Source organism: Lotus japonicus, chromosome 3 (genome assembly GCF_012489685.1).
Source record: "Lotus japonicus ecotype B-129 chromosome 3, LjGifu_v1.2".
Lineage (NCBI taxonomy): Eukaryota > Viridiplantae > Streptophyta > Magnoliopsida > Fabales > Fabaceae > Lotus > Lotus japonicus.
The window spans coordinates 76,751,909-76,768,800 of NC_080043.1; the positions used below are offsets into that span (position 1 = coordinate 76,751,909).

The following is a 16,892-nucleotide window of genomic DNA, read 5'->3' on the forward strand; positions in this document are numbered from 1 at the left end:
GAAAAGCCCCCATTACATTGTTAGGAGCCCTATTGTTATCTACAGTCCATAATGTTACAGTTAGGACTTAGGACAGGAGTGGCTAAATTCAACCTTGTAGCAATGTCAGTGTGCTAACAGATATAGCACTTTATCTGCTTAATGTTGACATTTTTTTCATCACTTGATATGATATAATGATATAATTCTTTAACCCCCATGATGTTTATCATGTCTATGCAAGCATCATGAGAAGCCTTATGACATGTTTAAAAAAATGCTAGAGAGTCGATATGATGGACAATCACCTAATTCAGAAGCTCAAATTATCTTGACCTGAAAAAAAAACTCAAATTAGTATTTTTATTTGCACTTACTTGACTGTGAGTGATGAATAATCTATGCTACTCACTCAATTCCTAATTAACTTGAGGATACCCGTAAAAAAAAACTTGAGGATAAAAAATTGTTTTATTTATCTGTCTGCTTTGAATTTCAAAAAAATATTAATTGATATTTTTTCAAATAATTTCATTATGAGAAGAATAAATGAGAAGAGATAAATTACAGTTAAAAGGGTAAAAGAGGAAAATAAATAATATTTTCCTGAAAATTAATAAAATTAATTACATTTCATAATTTCTTATATGTGTTTCTTTTATTTTTTGGGAAACGGAGGAAGCATATAATTTTATAGAAGCTTGAGTTTTGCTTCACTCATGACTCAATCAAATTGAAATCTCACGATCACAATTTTGTAAATTTAATGATCACAATGGGAAGGAGTACTCTATTAAAATATACAAATTAATTTGTACTAATACAAAAATTAAACTGATGCACTTTCTTTAATCTGAAATAACAACTTATTTAGTTTGGTTTGTGGATTTCCTGGGGTTCATTCAATCCAATGGACACCCTACTCAATTAATTGATAAGCATGTGATTATAGTAATGATGCTAAATCCAATTACTAAATTTGTTGCCTAACTTAACAACAGTATTAATGTCAGGTGGTTTAACAATCAGTAGCTTAAATTTCTTGCCTTAATTAACAACACTTTGTGAAGTTTGACCATTGCCAATTCCCATTTTTGCATCATTCATTTTCATTTCACTCTCTTTTTCTTACCAACCGTGTGGTGCTATTCCGCGTGAGCTTTGTACACGTCGTCAGAGTAGGACCAAGCTGACATGGTGGTGTGTGCATGAAGAAAGAGACCCATTTCCATTCCCTGAATCTTCATCATCACCTTCTTCTTCTTTGAAGCTTCCGATTCACAAAACCTTCAAAACACACAAGCTTTAAGAATCAATCTTCTTCCCTTTCAGCTAAGTTTCTTCATTATATGATAATCTTATATCAATCTCCAAAATTGTCTATAAATTTCTACGCGATCACTTACAATTTATCATTTTTTTTTTGTTTACCTGTTTCATGTTTATGTTGATTTGATTTGGGGTATCTTCTATGAACTTTGTGTGCATAAAAAATCTAATCTTGCATAAGATTTCATCAAGGGTTAGTGAGGACTGAGAATTCAATTCTGAGTTGTGTCTGATCAATGGACAATCATGGGTCTTCACCTCCATATGGGTATCCAAACCCTTATTTCAACCCTGAAAATGGAAACACTCCTCCATATCCATATCCATATCAATATCCACCTACAGCTTCAGCTCCTGATCCATATCCACCTCTTCCTTATCCATATCCACCAAATCCTTCAAATTCATACAACTACTCCTACCCTCCATCAGACTTTCCCAATCCTCAGTCACCTCATGCTTATCCTTACCCCCTTCCAGGGTGGAGCACCAATGTAGATGGTGGGGTGGCATCTCAAACCACTGATGAGTCTTACCCTCCTCATAGTTCTGCTCACCCTCCTTTGGAACACCTTATGAGCAATGTTTGGCTGTATGATAACCAAGCAAGTGCACCTCCTCAACCATTGATACATTCCAATTCAATTCCAAACAATGAGGAGTTTCATGGCTATTCTAGTAACTCATACTCTGGTGATTCTTACCCTCCCCATAGTTCCACTCAGCCTCCGTTCGATCATCTTATGAGCAATGTTTGGCAGTCTAATAATAACCAGCCGACTGCGCCTCCTCGACCATTAACGCATTCCAATTCAGTTCCAAAACAAGAGAACAAAGAGGAGTTTGATGGCTATTCTAGACACTCCTTTTCAGGGTTGGCACCCTCTTACTCTGGCATGGAAGTGCCACTTGATGACTCAGTGCACAGTCAGAGTTTGCAGATTGTTCCAGTTCAGAACAAAGTGTCTCTGAGAATTTTGCTCCTACATGGGAATTTAGATATATGGGTTCATGGAGCCAAGAATCTTCCAAATATGGACATGTTCCACAAAACTTTAGACGATGTGTTTGGGAGGAAAGTGAGCAACAAGATTACAAGTGATCCTTATGTGTCAATTTCTATATCAAGTGCTGTGGTTGGGAGGACATTTGTTCTAAGCAACAGTGAAAACCCTGTATGGGAGCAACACTTCTATGTTCCTGTTGCACATCATTCTGCTGAAGTGCACTTTGTTGTTAAGGACAGTGATGTGGTGGGTTCACAGCTCATTGGCATAGTGGCAATTCCTGTGGAACAGATATACTTAGGGGAAAAAGTACACGGGACCTACCCTATCCTGAATAGCAATGGGAAACCTTGTAAACAAGGTGCTGTCTTGACTCTATCCATTCAGTATATTCCAATGGAAAAACTCAGCATTTATCATCAAGGAATTGGAACAGGGCCTGAGTACATCGGGGTTCCTGGCACATATTTTCCATTGAGGAAAGGTGGAACTGTTACTCTATATCAAGATGCTCATGTTCCAGATGGCTGCCTCCCTAATGTGATGCTTGACAATGGGATGTATTATGCTCATGGAAAGTGCTGGGTTGACATATTTGATGCCATAAGTCAAGCTAAGCGTTTAGTTTATATTACAGGGTGGTCAGTGTGGCACAAAGTTAGGTTGGTTAGGGATGCTGGTAACACATCAGAGTACACATTGGGGGATCTTCTGAGGTCAAGATCTCAGGAAGGAGTAAGGGTGCTTCTCCTTGTTTGGGATGATCCTACGTCAAGAAGCATTCTCGGTTATAGAACAGTAAGTAATGCAATTCCTTATGTTACCTATTATTGCATTTTTGTGCTTGGGAGGGCTGGTGGGACTTGGCCTGCAATTGGCTGTATGTGTCCTTTTTGGTAGCTTGTAGTTATCATTATTATGCCACTCCATTTCTGCGGGAACTTTGTTCTCTGAAACAACTTTTGAACTTAATAATAAATTTAGAAAAAAAGAAAATAGATGTTGGTCTTAAGAACTGAAACTTAAGAAGGAAGGAATCATTCAGGAGTTGATTGTGCATTTACACAAGGGCAAGTGGGAAACAAAAGTGGTGAGATTGATTCTCCAACTCAATTTTCTTGGTTACTAGTTTAATACTTTTTTATAAAAGGCATGTGTTGGTTTCTCTCAAATCTCAATGGTTGATGTGACCTAAATAAGTCAGAGCTATCTTTAAATCAAAACTTGTTTACAGTTGGATTTGGGACTTTTTATTTCTTGGCTTGTGATTACTTACTCATCTAGTATCCTCTTGCTTTTAATCTTCCACAAAATCATATGACAACTGTTAACTTGTTGTTTCCCTTGCCTAGATTTATTATAATATTGTATATGACCTAGCAAAACCATTCTTTTGTTCAGTGTCAATACTTTTTCATTGCATGACCTATGAAATTTACTTTATTTCAAATAAGATTAAGATTCTTGAACGTATTTTTCTTAATATTATGGGTATGATTTTGTCTTTTATTTCAATTATCCAAAACTCGGCTGCTTTACATTCAGGATGGTGTCATGGCAACTCATGATGAGGAAACTCGACGATTTTTCAAGCATTCTTCTGTGCAAGTGCTGCTTTGTCCTCGCATTGCTGCAAAACGACATAGCTGGGCCAAACAACAGGTTTGGTTTGACAACGACTCTACTTATTGAAATACTTAACTTCATTCCTTGATCCTTTCCTTATTAAGATTCTAGCTGATTTCCACCTTTTTGCAATTCTGTATATTTAAATACTTATATTTCTGCTGATAGGGTGATCCCATTTGGTCGTTTGCCTAACTTCCCATCATGAACATCAGAATTTGTGACTAAGTTTCAGTTCTGTTAGTTGTTATATCTACTTTTATGCATTGGATCTATAAATATGTTTTCACATATTTGAACAACTTTGGCATCAGAATTCCACATTAAATTTCTTTTTCTATTTTTCAGGAAGTTGAAACAATATACACACATCATCAGAAAACTGTAATTGTGGATGCTGATGCTGGAAATAACAGAAGAAAAATTATAGCATTTGTTGGTGGACTTGATTTATGTGACGGCCGATATGATACTCCCCACCATCCCCTCTTTAGAACACTGCATACACTGCATAAGGATGACTTTCACAATCCTACTTTCATGGTAATCTCTTTGTTTCATACCCCTATTTGGTTGCATATTAACTAGATTTTTCCATCAATCATTTGATAAGGAACATATGAACAACAGTGTATGTATACAGCTCCAAGTTAAAGTGGTTCTAGTAGGTGTTAAATTTTAATCAAGAGCTATTTCCGCATTTTTGTATGGGGAAAATTAAAGAGATTGTTCAAACTTCAAAGTGTATGTTGATGTTTTTCAAGTTCAGCACTTTTTGAACTGCAAAACTAACATGGCCAGTAATATGTGAAAGGCTTAATTGCACTTTTAGCTCCCTTAGTTTAGTGATTCTTGGTCCTCCTACTTTAGTTTTCACCATTTTGGTCTTCATAATTAAGTGATTTCAAAATTTTGGTCCCCCTAATTCTTCTTTTCACAATTTTGGTTCCTTATTTTTACTTAAGCAAATATGGTCCCACCGCTAACTCTCCATCCAATTTGTGTTTTTTGCTGAGGTGGCCCTTTGTGCACTAGGTGATCTTAACCCAAAAATAAAGTACCAAAGGTCCTTGTGTAGAACAATTATGCTCCCACCATTTTTTCATAATACAAGTGACATCTTAATCATCACACATAAACATGATTAACGTATCACATCAATGAAGAGGGTAACCAAAATCATGGAATCACTAAAGTTGGAGGACCAAAATTGCAAAAAGAAAAGCAGATAAAACAAAATCGCATATTCACTAAATTAGGGTAGCCAAAATCAAGGAACCATTAAACTAGAGGGTCCAAAAGTACAGTTAAGCTTATTTGAAACATATACAAAGTGTTGCTCCTATCTAGCTGGCCTTTGATCATGTGATGTTAATCATTTCTTGCGCGACTAAATTTCTTACAAATTTATGACAGAGGTGGCCTATTTTAGTTTTAGAATCAGGCATTTCAAATCATAATGGAATTATGTAGCTAGAAACTGTTAAGTTTCAATTTCAAAACCAATTTCGAAAGAAGAAGACCAGTTTATTCTGATGATATGGAATATTTATTGACAGGGTAATGTTGGTGGCTGTCCACGGGAGCCGTGGCATGACTTGCATTCTAAAATTGATGGTCCAGCTGCTTACGATGTTTTGACCAACTTTGAGGAGCGCTGGTTAAGAGCTGCAAAACCTAAAGGGATAAAAAAGTTGAAGAGTTCATTTGATGATGCATTACTTAGGCTAGATAGAATCACAGATATTATGAGTGTATCTGATGTTCCTAGTCTTGGTGATGATAATCCTGAAGCCTGGCATGTTCAGGTATTTAGTTAATTATCACTAATACATATTTAAAATTCTATAAGCAATTTATAATTCTTATTTATACCACTTGAAGGAAACCATTGATTGTGTTTACTTTGGTATGCAGATATTTCGTTCAATTGATTCAAGTTCTGTTAAAGGATTTCCCAAGGAACCAAAAGATGCTTCAATGAAGGTGAGTGAAAATAGTTTAGTAGTTCTTCGTTTCCCTTTTCTTGCTTGATTTCAATTTATCTGACTTTATCCACCTTATGTGTGACTAATGAGTGTTAATCATCACTGCTTTTTACAGAACCTAGTATGTGGGAAGAATGTGCTAATTGACATGAGCATACATACAGCATATGTAAAGGCTATTCGTGCTGCACAACGTTTCATTTATATAGAGAATCAATATTTCATTGGTTCTTCATACAATTGGAGAAACAATAGAGACCTGGGTATGGAACTCCTCTTTCTGAACATGTGTTGCTTGTTGCATCATGATTTTCATCTGTTACTTTGTTGTAGAGATTGGAGAACAGAAACTAACATGGCATATCATCTTTCATAAGGACAAAGCATCCAAATCAAGAATTTATTATTGAGAATTTATATTTTACTAGTTAAACTGATTGGCTCACTAATTATATAAAGGGAAAAAGATCATGTCCTTTCAAATCTACGGCATGCTATTTTACAGCCATTACTTTTGCTTATTTATCCGCAGTTCTATGCATATACATATTTATCAAAGGCTCTGGAATTACATGAGCATGTCATATCTGATACATCATATTGTCATATTGTTTTAGAATTTAGACAAAGCTCACTGAAATATAAATCTTTGTGGATCACACTTACAAGTTTACAAGTTACAATTGAGGATACAAGTACAACAATTTAAGATTTTGAAGATTGACTTTAACGGTGTTATTAAATGTTTTGTTACTTTTGTTCATTTATTGCAAGCTTCTGTCCATCAACTGTATCTTTTCTATGTTGCTTTTCTTTGGCTACATTGACGACACTAAATTTTGAACTTATAAACTCTTGTAAACTATCTAAGCCCGTCACCACTATACATATCTTAGTAGCTTTTCTCTATCACTCACTGGGTGAGGATGAAGAACTAGTGAGTAGTGAGGTTGATCAGATTTATTTTAAACATCTCTTTTTTATGTTAAAAGTTTCATGCTTTTTGTAGGAGCTAATAATTTAATTCCAATGGAAATTGCACTGAAGATTGCTGACAAGATAAGGGCAAATGAGAGGTTTGCAGTATATATTGTTATTCCAATGTGGCCTGAGGGTGTTCCAACAGGGGCTGCTACCCAAAGGATTCTATTTTGGCAGGTATGCTTCAACTCATGATCAAGCCAATTTTTCTACGTGGCATGAATTTGTTTGAACTTTCAGATTGATTATACTACATGGATGATGGAACCCTGTTTAATAAAATGAAATTTGAAGTTTGAAGACCCACTTGAGTGACTTTTGGCCTTGAAGTCTACCATAAAATTAAAGAATTGTGCCCTTGTCTTTGCCCATACACTGTTTTAGTCAATGTAATAATGCTCCCAAAAAGAGGGTTGAATATGTACTTGTCCCCTGAATTATTTTTTATTTGAAATATGAAGTGATGTCATGGTGCTTACACGGCCCGGCTTTTGCTCAGTCATCAGCCCACTTGGTAGGCCTAGTCAGATGGACTGTCCACATGTACTTTGATAAGAACCAATGTAACAGTAGCGTGAATTAGGAACGGAAAGTGAACAAGTACTATTTAATGGAAATAAAAGGGAACAAATGCAGAAGCAGAGCTTCTACCCCAGAGTACAATACTCCTATAGAGAGGATGATGCTCTCTACTCAAATGATAACTAACTAATTCTCCTCATACCCTCCTCATGCTAACAGCCAACCTATATGAGGAATCTTACACACGCTCTCCTCACCCTCACTCCGTAAAACCCGTAACCAACTTTTAGCCTAAACCATCTCTCACTTCCAGCTCAGCACTACTCAATGATTCCTTCCTTTTTCTTCCTTCTGACATAGACTTGCCAAACTTTGGGCCTAGCCTCGCTCTTTGCAGCAGCCCGATTGTCCAATGCAGCCCCATCAATGCCACTGGTTTGAGGCACAACCTTGTCCTCAAGGTTGAAAGCGGGAAATTGATTCAAAAGTGTGGGCTCATCTTCCCAAGTGGCTTCATCCACAGACTTACCCAACCATTGTACCAAATATTGCTTGACTTCCTCGCCACGGTGTTGGATGGTGCGTGAAGCCAGGATGGTGCTTGGTTCCACCGTAAAAGGTAGTTCAACAGCAAGACCTTCTGGTAGTTCAGTTTCAACAGGATACTTCCCAACTGCCTTTTTCAAAAGGGAAACGTGGAACACAGGATGTATACGAGAGGTTGAAGGCAACCGGAGCTTATAGGCCACTGCCCCGATGCGTTCCACAACCTCGAAAGGACCATAATAACGTGCTGAAAGTTTTGGGTTAATGCGGTGCGCCACTGATTGCTGGCGATGAGGCCGCAATTTCACAAAAACCCACTCTCCTATCACAAATTTCACATCCTTCCTTCTCCTATCAGCCTGGGCTTTCATATGACTCTGCGCACGAAGGAGATGAGCTTTCAATTGGCGCAACGCTTCATCCCTATCCACTAACTCACGAGCTACTGCTTCCACCTTGGTTTCCCCCATCGTGAAACGGAGAACTCCCTGTGGAAACATGGTAAGTCGTGTTGTACCAATATTCTGCCCATGGCAGCCATTGGATCCACGTGCGTGGTTGATCCGCAATGAAACAACGTAAATAGGTTTCCAGGCAACGGTTTATGACCTCAGTTTGGCCATCCGTTTCCGGGTGATAAGCCGTGCTCATGGTAAGATGAGTACCCTGCAGTTTGAACAATTCAGCCCAGAAATTGCTGACAAAGATCGGGTCACGATCACTGACAATAGCTCTAGGAATGCCATGTAAACGCACCACCTTCTTCACGAATACCTCAGCAACCCCACGAGCAGAAATTGGATGCTTCAAGGGAATGAAATGAGCCTATTTGGAAAGACGATCTACCACAACAAAAATGGCATCCACTCCTTTGACTTTGGGTAACCCCGTGACAAAGTCCATAGAAAGCTCCTCCCAAATCTTCTCAGGGATAGGTAACGGCTGCAACAGTCCTCCAGGGGAAGCGGCCAAGTACTTTTGGTGCTGACACACATCGCATTCTTTCACGAATTGCTGGACCACGCTCTTCATTCCAATCCAGTAAACATTGGCAGCAATCCTACGATAGGTTCGATCGAAACCTGAATGCCCACCTTGGGGAGTGGCATAAAATTCTTGTAGGAGTTTAGGAATCCATCGTGAAGCCGCAGAGATGACCAAACGACCCTCATAATAAAGCACCCCCTGTGTATATGTGAAACCAGGCCTACTTAGCGGGTCAGACTGAATTGCAGTGATGATTGCAGCCAATTTAGCATCCTTGTGGGCTTCCGTGATTAAATCCTGGCCCTCTGTCCAATTTGAGTAAGAAACGAAGGATTGCAACTCACCATCCTCAAACTTCCGTGACAAGGCATCAGCCCCTTTATTGGTTGGGCCTGGCTTATATATGATGTCAAACTGGTACCCTAAGAGCTTGGCGGCCCAGTTTTGTTGATCTCCAGTAGTGATTCTCTGATGGAGCAACTGGCAAAGACTTTTCTGATCTGTGTACACAGTGAACTGGCGTCCCAACAAATAGGGTCTCCAATGTTGCACCGCCAAGACGATTGCCATGAGTTCCTTCTCATAGGCAGATTTGATCAAGTTCCTCTCACTCAAAGCCTTGCTAAAGTAAGCTATAGGCTTACTGTTCTGTAACAGGATTGCCCCTACGCCACTGCCAGAAGCATCGCTCTCAATTACAAAAGGCTGGGAAAAATCCGGTAATGCGAGAACAGGCTCTGTGATCATACATGTCTTCAGGGCTTCAAAAGCTTGTTGTGCCATGGGATTCCACTTGAATCCCTACCGCTTCGTGAGGTCAGTAAGAGGCCGCGCAATTTTGCCACAGTCTTTGACAAATTTGCGATAGTACCCAATGAGTCCCAGAAAACCTCGCACTCCTTTTACATTTTTTGGAACTGGCCACTCGATGATACTTTGCACTTTGCTGGGATCCATGGCAACTCCTTTATGAGAGACAATGTGCCCCAAATACTCTACGGACCCTTGGGCAAAAGAACACTTTTTGCGGTTGGCCACGAGTTTCTGCTCTCTCAAACGTTCCAGCACTGTTTTTAAGTGTTTCAAATGCAGGTTCCATTCAGAACTATACACTAAAATGTCATAAAAAAAGACCAATACACCACGCCTCAAGAGATCCCTAAAAACACCATTCATCAAAGCTTGAAAAGTCGCTGGAGCGTTCATTAATCCAAACGGCATCACCATGTATTCGTAATGACCATCATGTGTGCGGAAAGCTGTTTTGTGAACGTCATCCTCCTTGACCAACACTTGATGGTACCCGGATTTGAGATCCAATTTCGAGAAATAACGGGCTCCATGGAGTTCATCTAAAAGCTCATCAATCACCGGTATGGGATATTTGTCAGGAACGGTAACCTTATTCAGCTCTCGGTAATCCACGCACATCCTCCAAGACTTATCCTTCTTCTTTACTAAAATAACAGGGCTTGAAAACGCACTTTGGCTGTGCCTGATGATTCCCAGTTGTAGCATATCCTTCACCTGCTTTTCAATTTCATCTTTGTGATGATGAGAGTATTGGTATGGCCTGACATTAACAGGGCCTTGTCCAGGAACCAGAGTAATTTGATGCTCCTTTTGGCGTTTTGGGGGGAGGCCTTTGGGTGCAACAAACACATCTTCAAACGCGGCTAGCAAGGATGCCAACTGTTGACTCTGTTCCTTTGAAAGTGGTGTTGGTTCCAATGGTTGAGGGTTCAAAAACCCAAACTCTCCTGAGCCCTTGGCTGAGAGCTCGAATAGGCTTTGCAGAGCTAGTTGACTTGATTTTACCCCATTCAGGCCCTGCAATAGTACCCAGGTCCCGTCCTGCAGGAACCTCATAGTCTGTTTGCTCCAATTCACGAGCATATCACCCAAAGTAGCGAGCCAAGTTATTCCCAGGACAAGATCAATTCCCTTGAGATCGAACAGTATAGTGTCCACTGACGCTTTGTAGTTCCCGATCTCTATGTTGACCTGCTCACACCTTCCACTAGCCATCACTTTACTTCCATCACTGAGCAAGATCCGCATCTCCGGCGTCGCATGCACGGTCCATCCCATGGCTTCTGCTACTTGCTTGGAGATGAAATTATGAGTGGCCCCACTGTCCACCAGAATCAGGATAGGAACGCCTTGAAGAGTCCCTTGTAACTTTAGGGTATGAGCTTGAAGTGGCTCAACCCCCAGCTTCATGATACTCAGCTCACCGTCAACCGCGGATGCATCCTCTTCTTCCGTTGTGCCTGGGTCAGCGTCGTCGCCGCTGTCGTCCCCATCTTCCAACACCATGATCCTCAGCTGTCGATCGGGACACTGGTGGAGAGGATGGAATTTCCCCCCACATTTGAAGCACAAGCCCTTTTGTCGTCGGTCCAATAACTCCTGGTATGGGAGGTGTCGTATTCCTCGATCTCGAGGGGCGGTGCGAACAGGAAGCTTATCCTCCTTCCGTTCTGCCTTATCTTCACGATTTTTCACCATGACCCAACCTTGCTGGTTGGACTCTCGACCCGGTGGGCCTGACCCGCTTGATGAAAAGTGGGCTGAACGGGTAAACGCACCCGACCCATAATTGGGCCGATTCCCATATCCTTTTGACCCGTAAGAGGTCTGACCCGGTCCATGTAACTCAGTCTCCACCGCCTTAGCCAGCGGAATCAGTCGTGATCGAGGAAGAGAAGCGAGAGCTCTCATGTTGCGCACACGAGCTCGGATATCTTCCCGGAGCCCATGGATGAAATAGCCAAAGTACTGCTCATCAGGCAGATTTGGCGTCTGGGATAATAAGCGTTCAAACTCCAACACATAATCATCGACGGAGCCTCTCTGCTGAAGATCCGAGAGTTGCTCATAGACATCGCCTTTGTTGGCGGTTCCATAGCGCTCGAGTAACTCATTGGTGAGTTTTTCCCAAGACAAATCAGGATCCAAATGCAGGAGCGAATTGAAATAATGGATCGTCGATCCCTCCATGCACAAGTGAGCTAAATTCACCTTAACTTCTGGACTTGTTCCCATTATATGGAAATAAACCTCTGCACGAGCAATCCAGCCTGCAGGGTCTTCTCCATTGAACATGGGAAGCTCAACTTTCTTTGCAGACTTACGAAATTCATCCAGCAAACCCCCATCGAGTTTGTTCCAACCTGAAACGCCAGAAGAGCTTCCTGGCTCTGTTCCAGATCTGAGTGGGGTGGTGGTGTCTCGCACACTCCCAGAATCGTTGAGTTCCACCGTTTGTTTGGAGAATCGTTGAGTCAACAGGTCCAGCAAGCGAGCTTGGTTGCTCTCTGCCTGTTCCTGCATCGTCACGAGTGTAGTGCGGAGGTTAATAACCTCGGTCTCAAGTGCTGCAACCTTAGCCTCCATCTTCTTCGCCGGTGGCATTCGTTGTCACCGGAGCAAGTGTTGATCGCTGGTAACCGTCTCGTAAAAGGGATCCGGCAGGTAGGACCAATTTGATAAGAACCAATGTAACAGTAGCGTGAATTAGGAATGGAAAGTGAACAAGTACTATTTAATGGAAATAAAAGGGAACAAATGCAGAAGCAGAGCTTCTACCCCAGAGTACAATACTCCTATAGAGAGGATGATGCTCTCTACTCAAATGATAACTAACTAATTCTCCTCATACCCTCCTCACCCTCACTCCGTAAAACCCGTAACCAACTTTTAGCCTAAACCATCTCTCACTTCCAGCTCAGCACTACTCAATGATTCCTTCCTTTTTCTTCCTTCTGACATAGACTTGCCAAACTTTGGGCCTAGCCTCGCTCTTTGCAGCAGCCCGATTGTCCAATGCAGCCCCATCATACTTCTTTTAATCACTTTTGGTCATTCGCTCCCCCCCCCTCCCATCCCCTTCCTAGCCACCACCCAACCTCCACAGCCTTCGTCCACCTCCCCCTCCCCTTCCCCTACCGCAACCAAACCTTCCCCTCCACCTCCGCCACCACACCCAAAATTCCTCTTCCTCTCTTGAATTGAAACAAAATTACCCCTTCCCATTTTCAAATTGGGGCCACGCCACCGAGATAATGACAGAGAGCGAGAGATTGATAGATCAAGAGGAGAAACAAAGAACGATGGGCCAAGGTTCCTTGTGATTTTAAGTACTTCAGCAGCAGACTAGGACAACGAAACAAGGTAGCTTCGGCAACTGCGGACCTTCACAGTGAGTCTCGGATGAGGTTGACGGCGGAGAGATTGACGTGTCGTGGGTGCTGGGTTGGGCTTGTTGACGTCGTTGTGGTGCCACCATGGAATTGGGATGTGGACGACAACATCCTCAATGACGATGGGGTTTGGTCAGAGTTGGACAACGCGGTGAGGGTAGAGTGGTCGTGACAATGGTTATTTGGATTTGTTATCGGAATGGTTCAATGGGAACTTATGGAAGAGGGTTTGGGTCAGTGAAGGTTTGCAGTGCGTGAAGGGGGCTATGATGGAAGGGGGGAGGGGGGGGATGTGGGGGAAGGTTGTTGACGTTGTGTGGCTTGGTGGTGGTTGTGAAGGTTTGCAGTGCGTGAAGGGGGGCTGTGGGGGAAGGGGAAGTTTGTGGAAGTTGTATGGTGGCTTAGTGGTGGTTGTGAAGGTTGGGTGGTGGTTGGGAAGGGGAGGAGAGGAGGAAGAAGGGGGGAGAGAAGGACAAATACTAATGTAAAAGGTACATGCGGATAGTCCTGATCTGACTAGACCTACCACGCGGACTGGTGACTGGGATAAAACCTGGCCATGTAAGCTCCATAGCGTCACTTGTCCTTATTTCAACAAAAACAAAAATTTCAGGGACCAATTTAGATCAGACCCTATATGTCAGAGACCAAGAACATATTTAACTCCCTCACCCAAAAAAAAGAGGCATAATTTTCTTTTTCTAATTTCTGTTTAAATGACAAGACCTGTGATGGCTGTGAAGGATCTTCCTCTTATTTGGCCGCATTTTATTCTGGCTTTTCATTTTTGAAATGCTTAAACTCATGTCTTTCAACGCTTCTCAGGATACTCATTGCATGCATGATGATAATTTAAAACGCCAATTATTGAGTACTTGAATCCTTGCAATTCTTACTCTTTTGCTTTTCTTTTTCAGCATAAAACAATGCAAATGATGTATGAGACAATTTACAAGGCTTTGATTGAAGTTGGGCTTGAAGAAGCATTCTCTCCACAAGACTATTTGAACTTTTTCTGTCTTGGCAACCGAGAGGCCATAGATATGTATGAGAATATCGCAGTGTCCGGAACTCCTCCTCCCCCCGCAAATAGTCCCCAAGTATGAATTCTATGCTCCCCCGCCCCCCTGTTCTGGCTTTCCCAGTTACATTTTTCTATTTGCCTTTGGTGCCTTGATTGCAAGCCTTGTACGAGTAGAAGTGTTTTAATAGTATTATAAGCATCTTAATCATTTGTTTTGTGGTGTGCAATTGTAAACTTTTGTATGCCGGTGTTCTTTGTCCAGGCAAACACTCGAAATAGCAGACGCTTCATGATTTATGTTCACTCAAAAGGCATGATAGTTGATGATGAATATGTGATAGTGGGGTCTGCAAACATCAATCAGCGCTCTATGGAAGGAACAAGGGACACTGAGATTGCAATGGGAGCCTACCAACCTCATCAGACTCGGGCAAGAAAACAGTGTTATCCGCGTGGACAGGTAACTTCTTAGAATTATTGGCTTCTCAAATTCGCTTAAGAAGCCACTGTTAATATAACCAAATTTAAGTTTCTGCTTGTGGCATTCAACTTTTTTGTTTTTCCAGTTGTTTTAGAGTTAGACAGCTTTCTTCATGCAAAATGGAAATTTCAGTTAAAAACAATAGTAGTTTCAAAAATCCAGTTCCCAAAACTAAATTGTTTCCTTCACTTCCCTTTCTTCCTTTTGGGATCGAACCCGCAATGTGGAGGCAATCAAGCCGCAAAACCAACGCCCTTAGCTTTTATTTTGATTTCTCCATTTCCCTGGAATACAGATATGTACATGTTTAATACAACTTAAGGTCCTGAAAGTTTTGAATGTAGCTTCCTGTATTAATTAGTATGAAGCCAAAGAATATAGGTAGTCCAATAGCTACAATAGTATTTTCACAAATATGTTATCTCTACATATTTTGTTATCTAAACATGCATCCTGACCTGTCTGCAATTCTATGTGAAACTGTCCTATGCAGATCCATGGATATAGGATGTCACTTTGGGCAGAACATACAGGTACTATAGAAGACTGCTTCTTACAACCAGAGAGCCTGGAATGTGTGAAAAGGGTCAGAAAAATGGGTGAACTGAACTGGGAACAATTTTCAGCAAATGATGTAACAGAGATGACAGGGCATCTACTCAAGTACCCGGTAGAAGTCGATAGAAAGGGTAAGGTTAGACCCCTTCCTGGCCATGAAGAGTTCCCTGATGTGGGAGGAAAGATAGTAGGTTCATTTATTGCCATTCAGGAAAATCTTACCATTTGATGATTTTTTTTTCTTTACATTCACATTACTTTTCGATGTTGCGCTGGATTCGAACAGATGACCTGTTGGTGGGAGGCATTTGCCAAACCAACAAACCACTCAAGAAACGAGCTTACATTCACATTGCTGACCATTAGGTTAGAATGATTGTACATTATAAACAATTTTGAAATCTATGATAGTTGAGGAAACACAGTAGTTACAAAATCTTCTTAGGTTACTCTTATTCCTTTCTTGTACATACAATCCACTCTCGCCAGTTATGGAGAATTTCAAATGAAATTTACAAGCTTTGCTTGTCCAGTTCTCTGATTACTGGCACTAACATCTTCACAAGGAATTCAGCATTCATATCACAGCATGCATAGTTATACAAAATGGATCACAAACTCCCTTATTTCAGTGTCTTGCAAGAGACACACACCAATTGGAGAGTTTTAGTTCTTCCCAAAATAGAATGCTTATAATCATTAAAAACTAAGTGAATGTTCAATTTTGTTTATGAAAGTATAAGCGTCGGACAAGCTAGTCTCTAGAAGAAGAAAATATCTCTATAGTCCTTAATTGTGTTAAATGTCGGTCAAGTTAGTCCCTCTTAACCCACGTTTTATTTGTCTTTAAGGACTAACTTAACCGACATTTGAAACAATCAGGGTTTGTGGGAGATACTTCTTCTAAGAACTAACTTGTCTGACGCTTACATTTTCAGGCACGGAATTGAGCGCTCGCTCAAAAACGTATTTCTGATTTGCAGATATTGAACAATTGCCTCTCTGTCTATCAAGAATTTGTATCCCTTTAGCATATTTCAGAGTGTTTTTGTTTTTCATTATCTTATCTGTTCTATAAATAATTTGACAAAGTTGCAAGGACGGTCTGTGCCAGAATGTGAGCGTATATCTTACCACCAAAGTTGAATTGGAAAATATTTTCCTGTATAGCTTCCACTGATAAAGGAACCTTCTGAGTTCTGTGGTCTTTTTCTCAGCAGTCAGCACCGCTATTGCATCCTGACATTTGCCACATAAAGGCATCACAATTGAGCTTTCTATACGCACAATGTGAAAGTGGATAATATCAACTTTCTGGTCTAACTGTACTTCGAGTGAAGGATACAAATGATCATACATGAGTTTTTCTTTTCTTTCTGGTTGTTGTTGTATAAGTGAGCATAATTAATACAGAATGAAATAAAAAGAAAGTCTTTGCTAGGGACAGCATAATAATTATTACAAAATGACAAGACTTTCAAATGAAGTAATATTCCATTAATCTTTTTAACTTAGTACAGTGTCCACACTACATATTTCTGTCCATGAAGAAAACTAGGAGAGGAATAAGAGGTTCTCGATCTGGCCCTGCCATCTTCTGCAATTACTGCACCATGTCCACTGTCTGCCAGAATAGATTCTTAATTACTCAGAAGGCTG

At 40.8% G+C, this 16,892-nt stretch overlaps 1 protein-coding gene across 1 annotated transcript; it reads left to right on the forward strand.

Annotated features, from left to right (window-relative positions):
* Window positions 1-1,083: 1,083 nt before the first annotated feature.
* On the forward strand, window positions 1,084-15,774 carry LOC130746010 (phospholipase D gamma 1-like). The gene is made up of 10 exons (XM_057598506.1): window positions 1,084-3,113; window positions 3,861-3,977; window positions 4,290-4,484; window positions 5,501-5,749; window positions 5,859-5,927; window positions 6,045-6,192; window positions 6,939-7,087; window positions 14,088-14,270; window positions 14,457-14,654; window positions 15,169-15,774. Exons 1-10 carry the CDS (start codon window positions 1,545-1,547, stop codon window positions 15,460-15,462), a joined length of 3,171 nt encoding a protein of 1,056 aa, XP_057454489.1. The 5' UTR covers window positions 1,084-1,544; the 3' UTR covers window positions 15,463-15,774.
* Window positions 15,775-16,892: the final 1,118 nt, after the last annotated feature.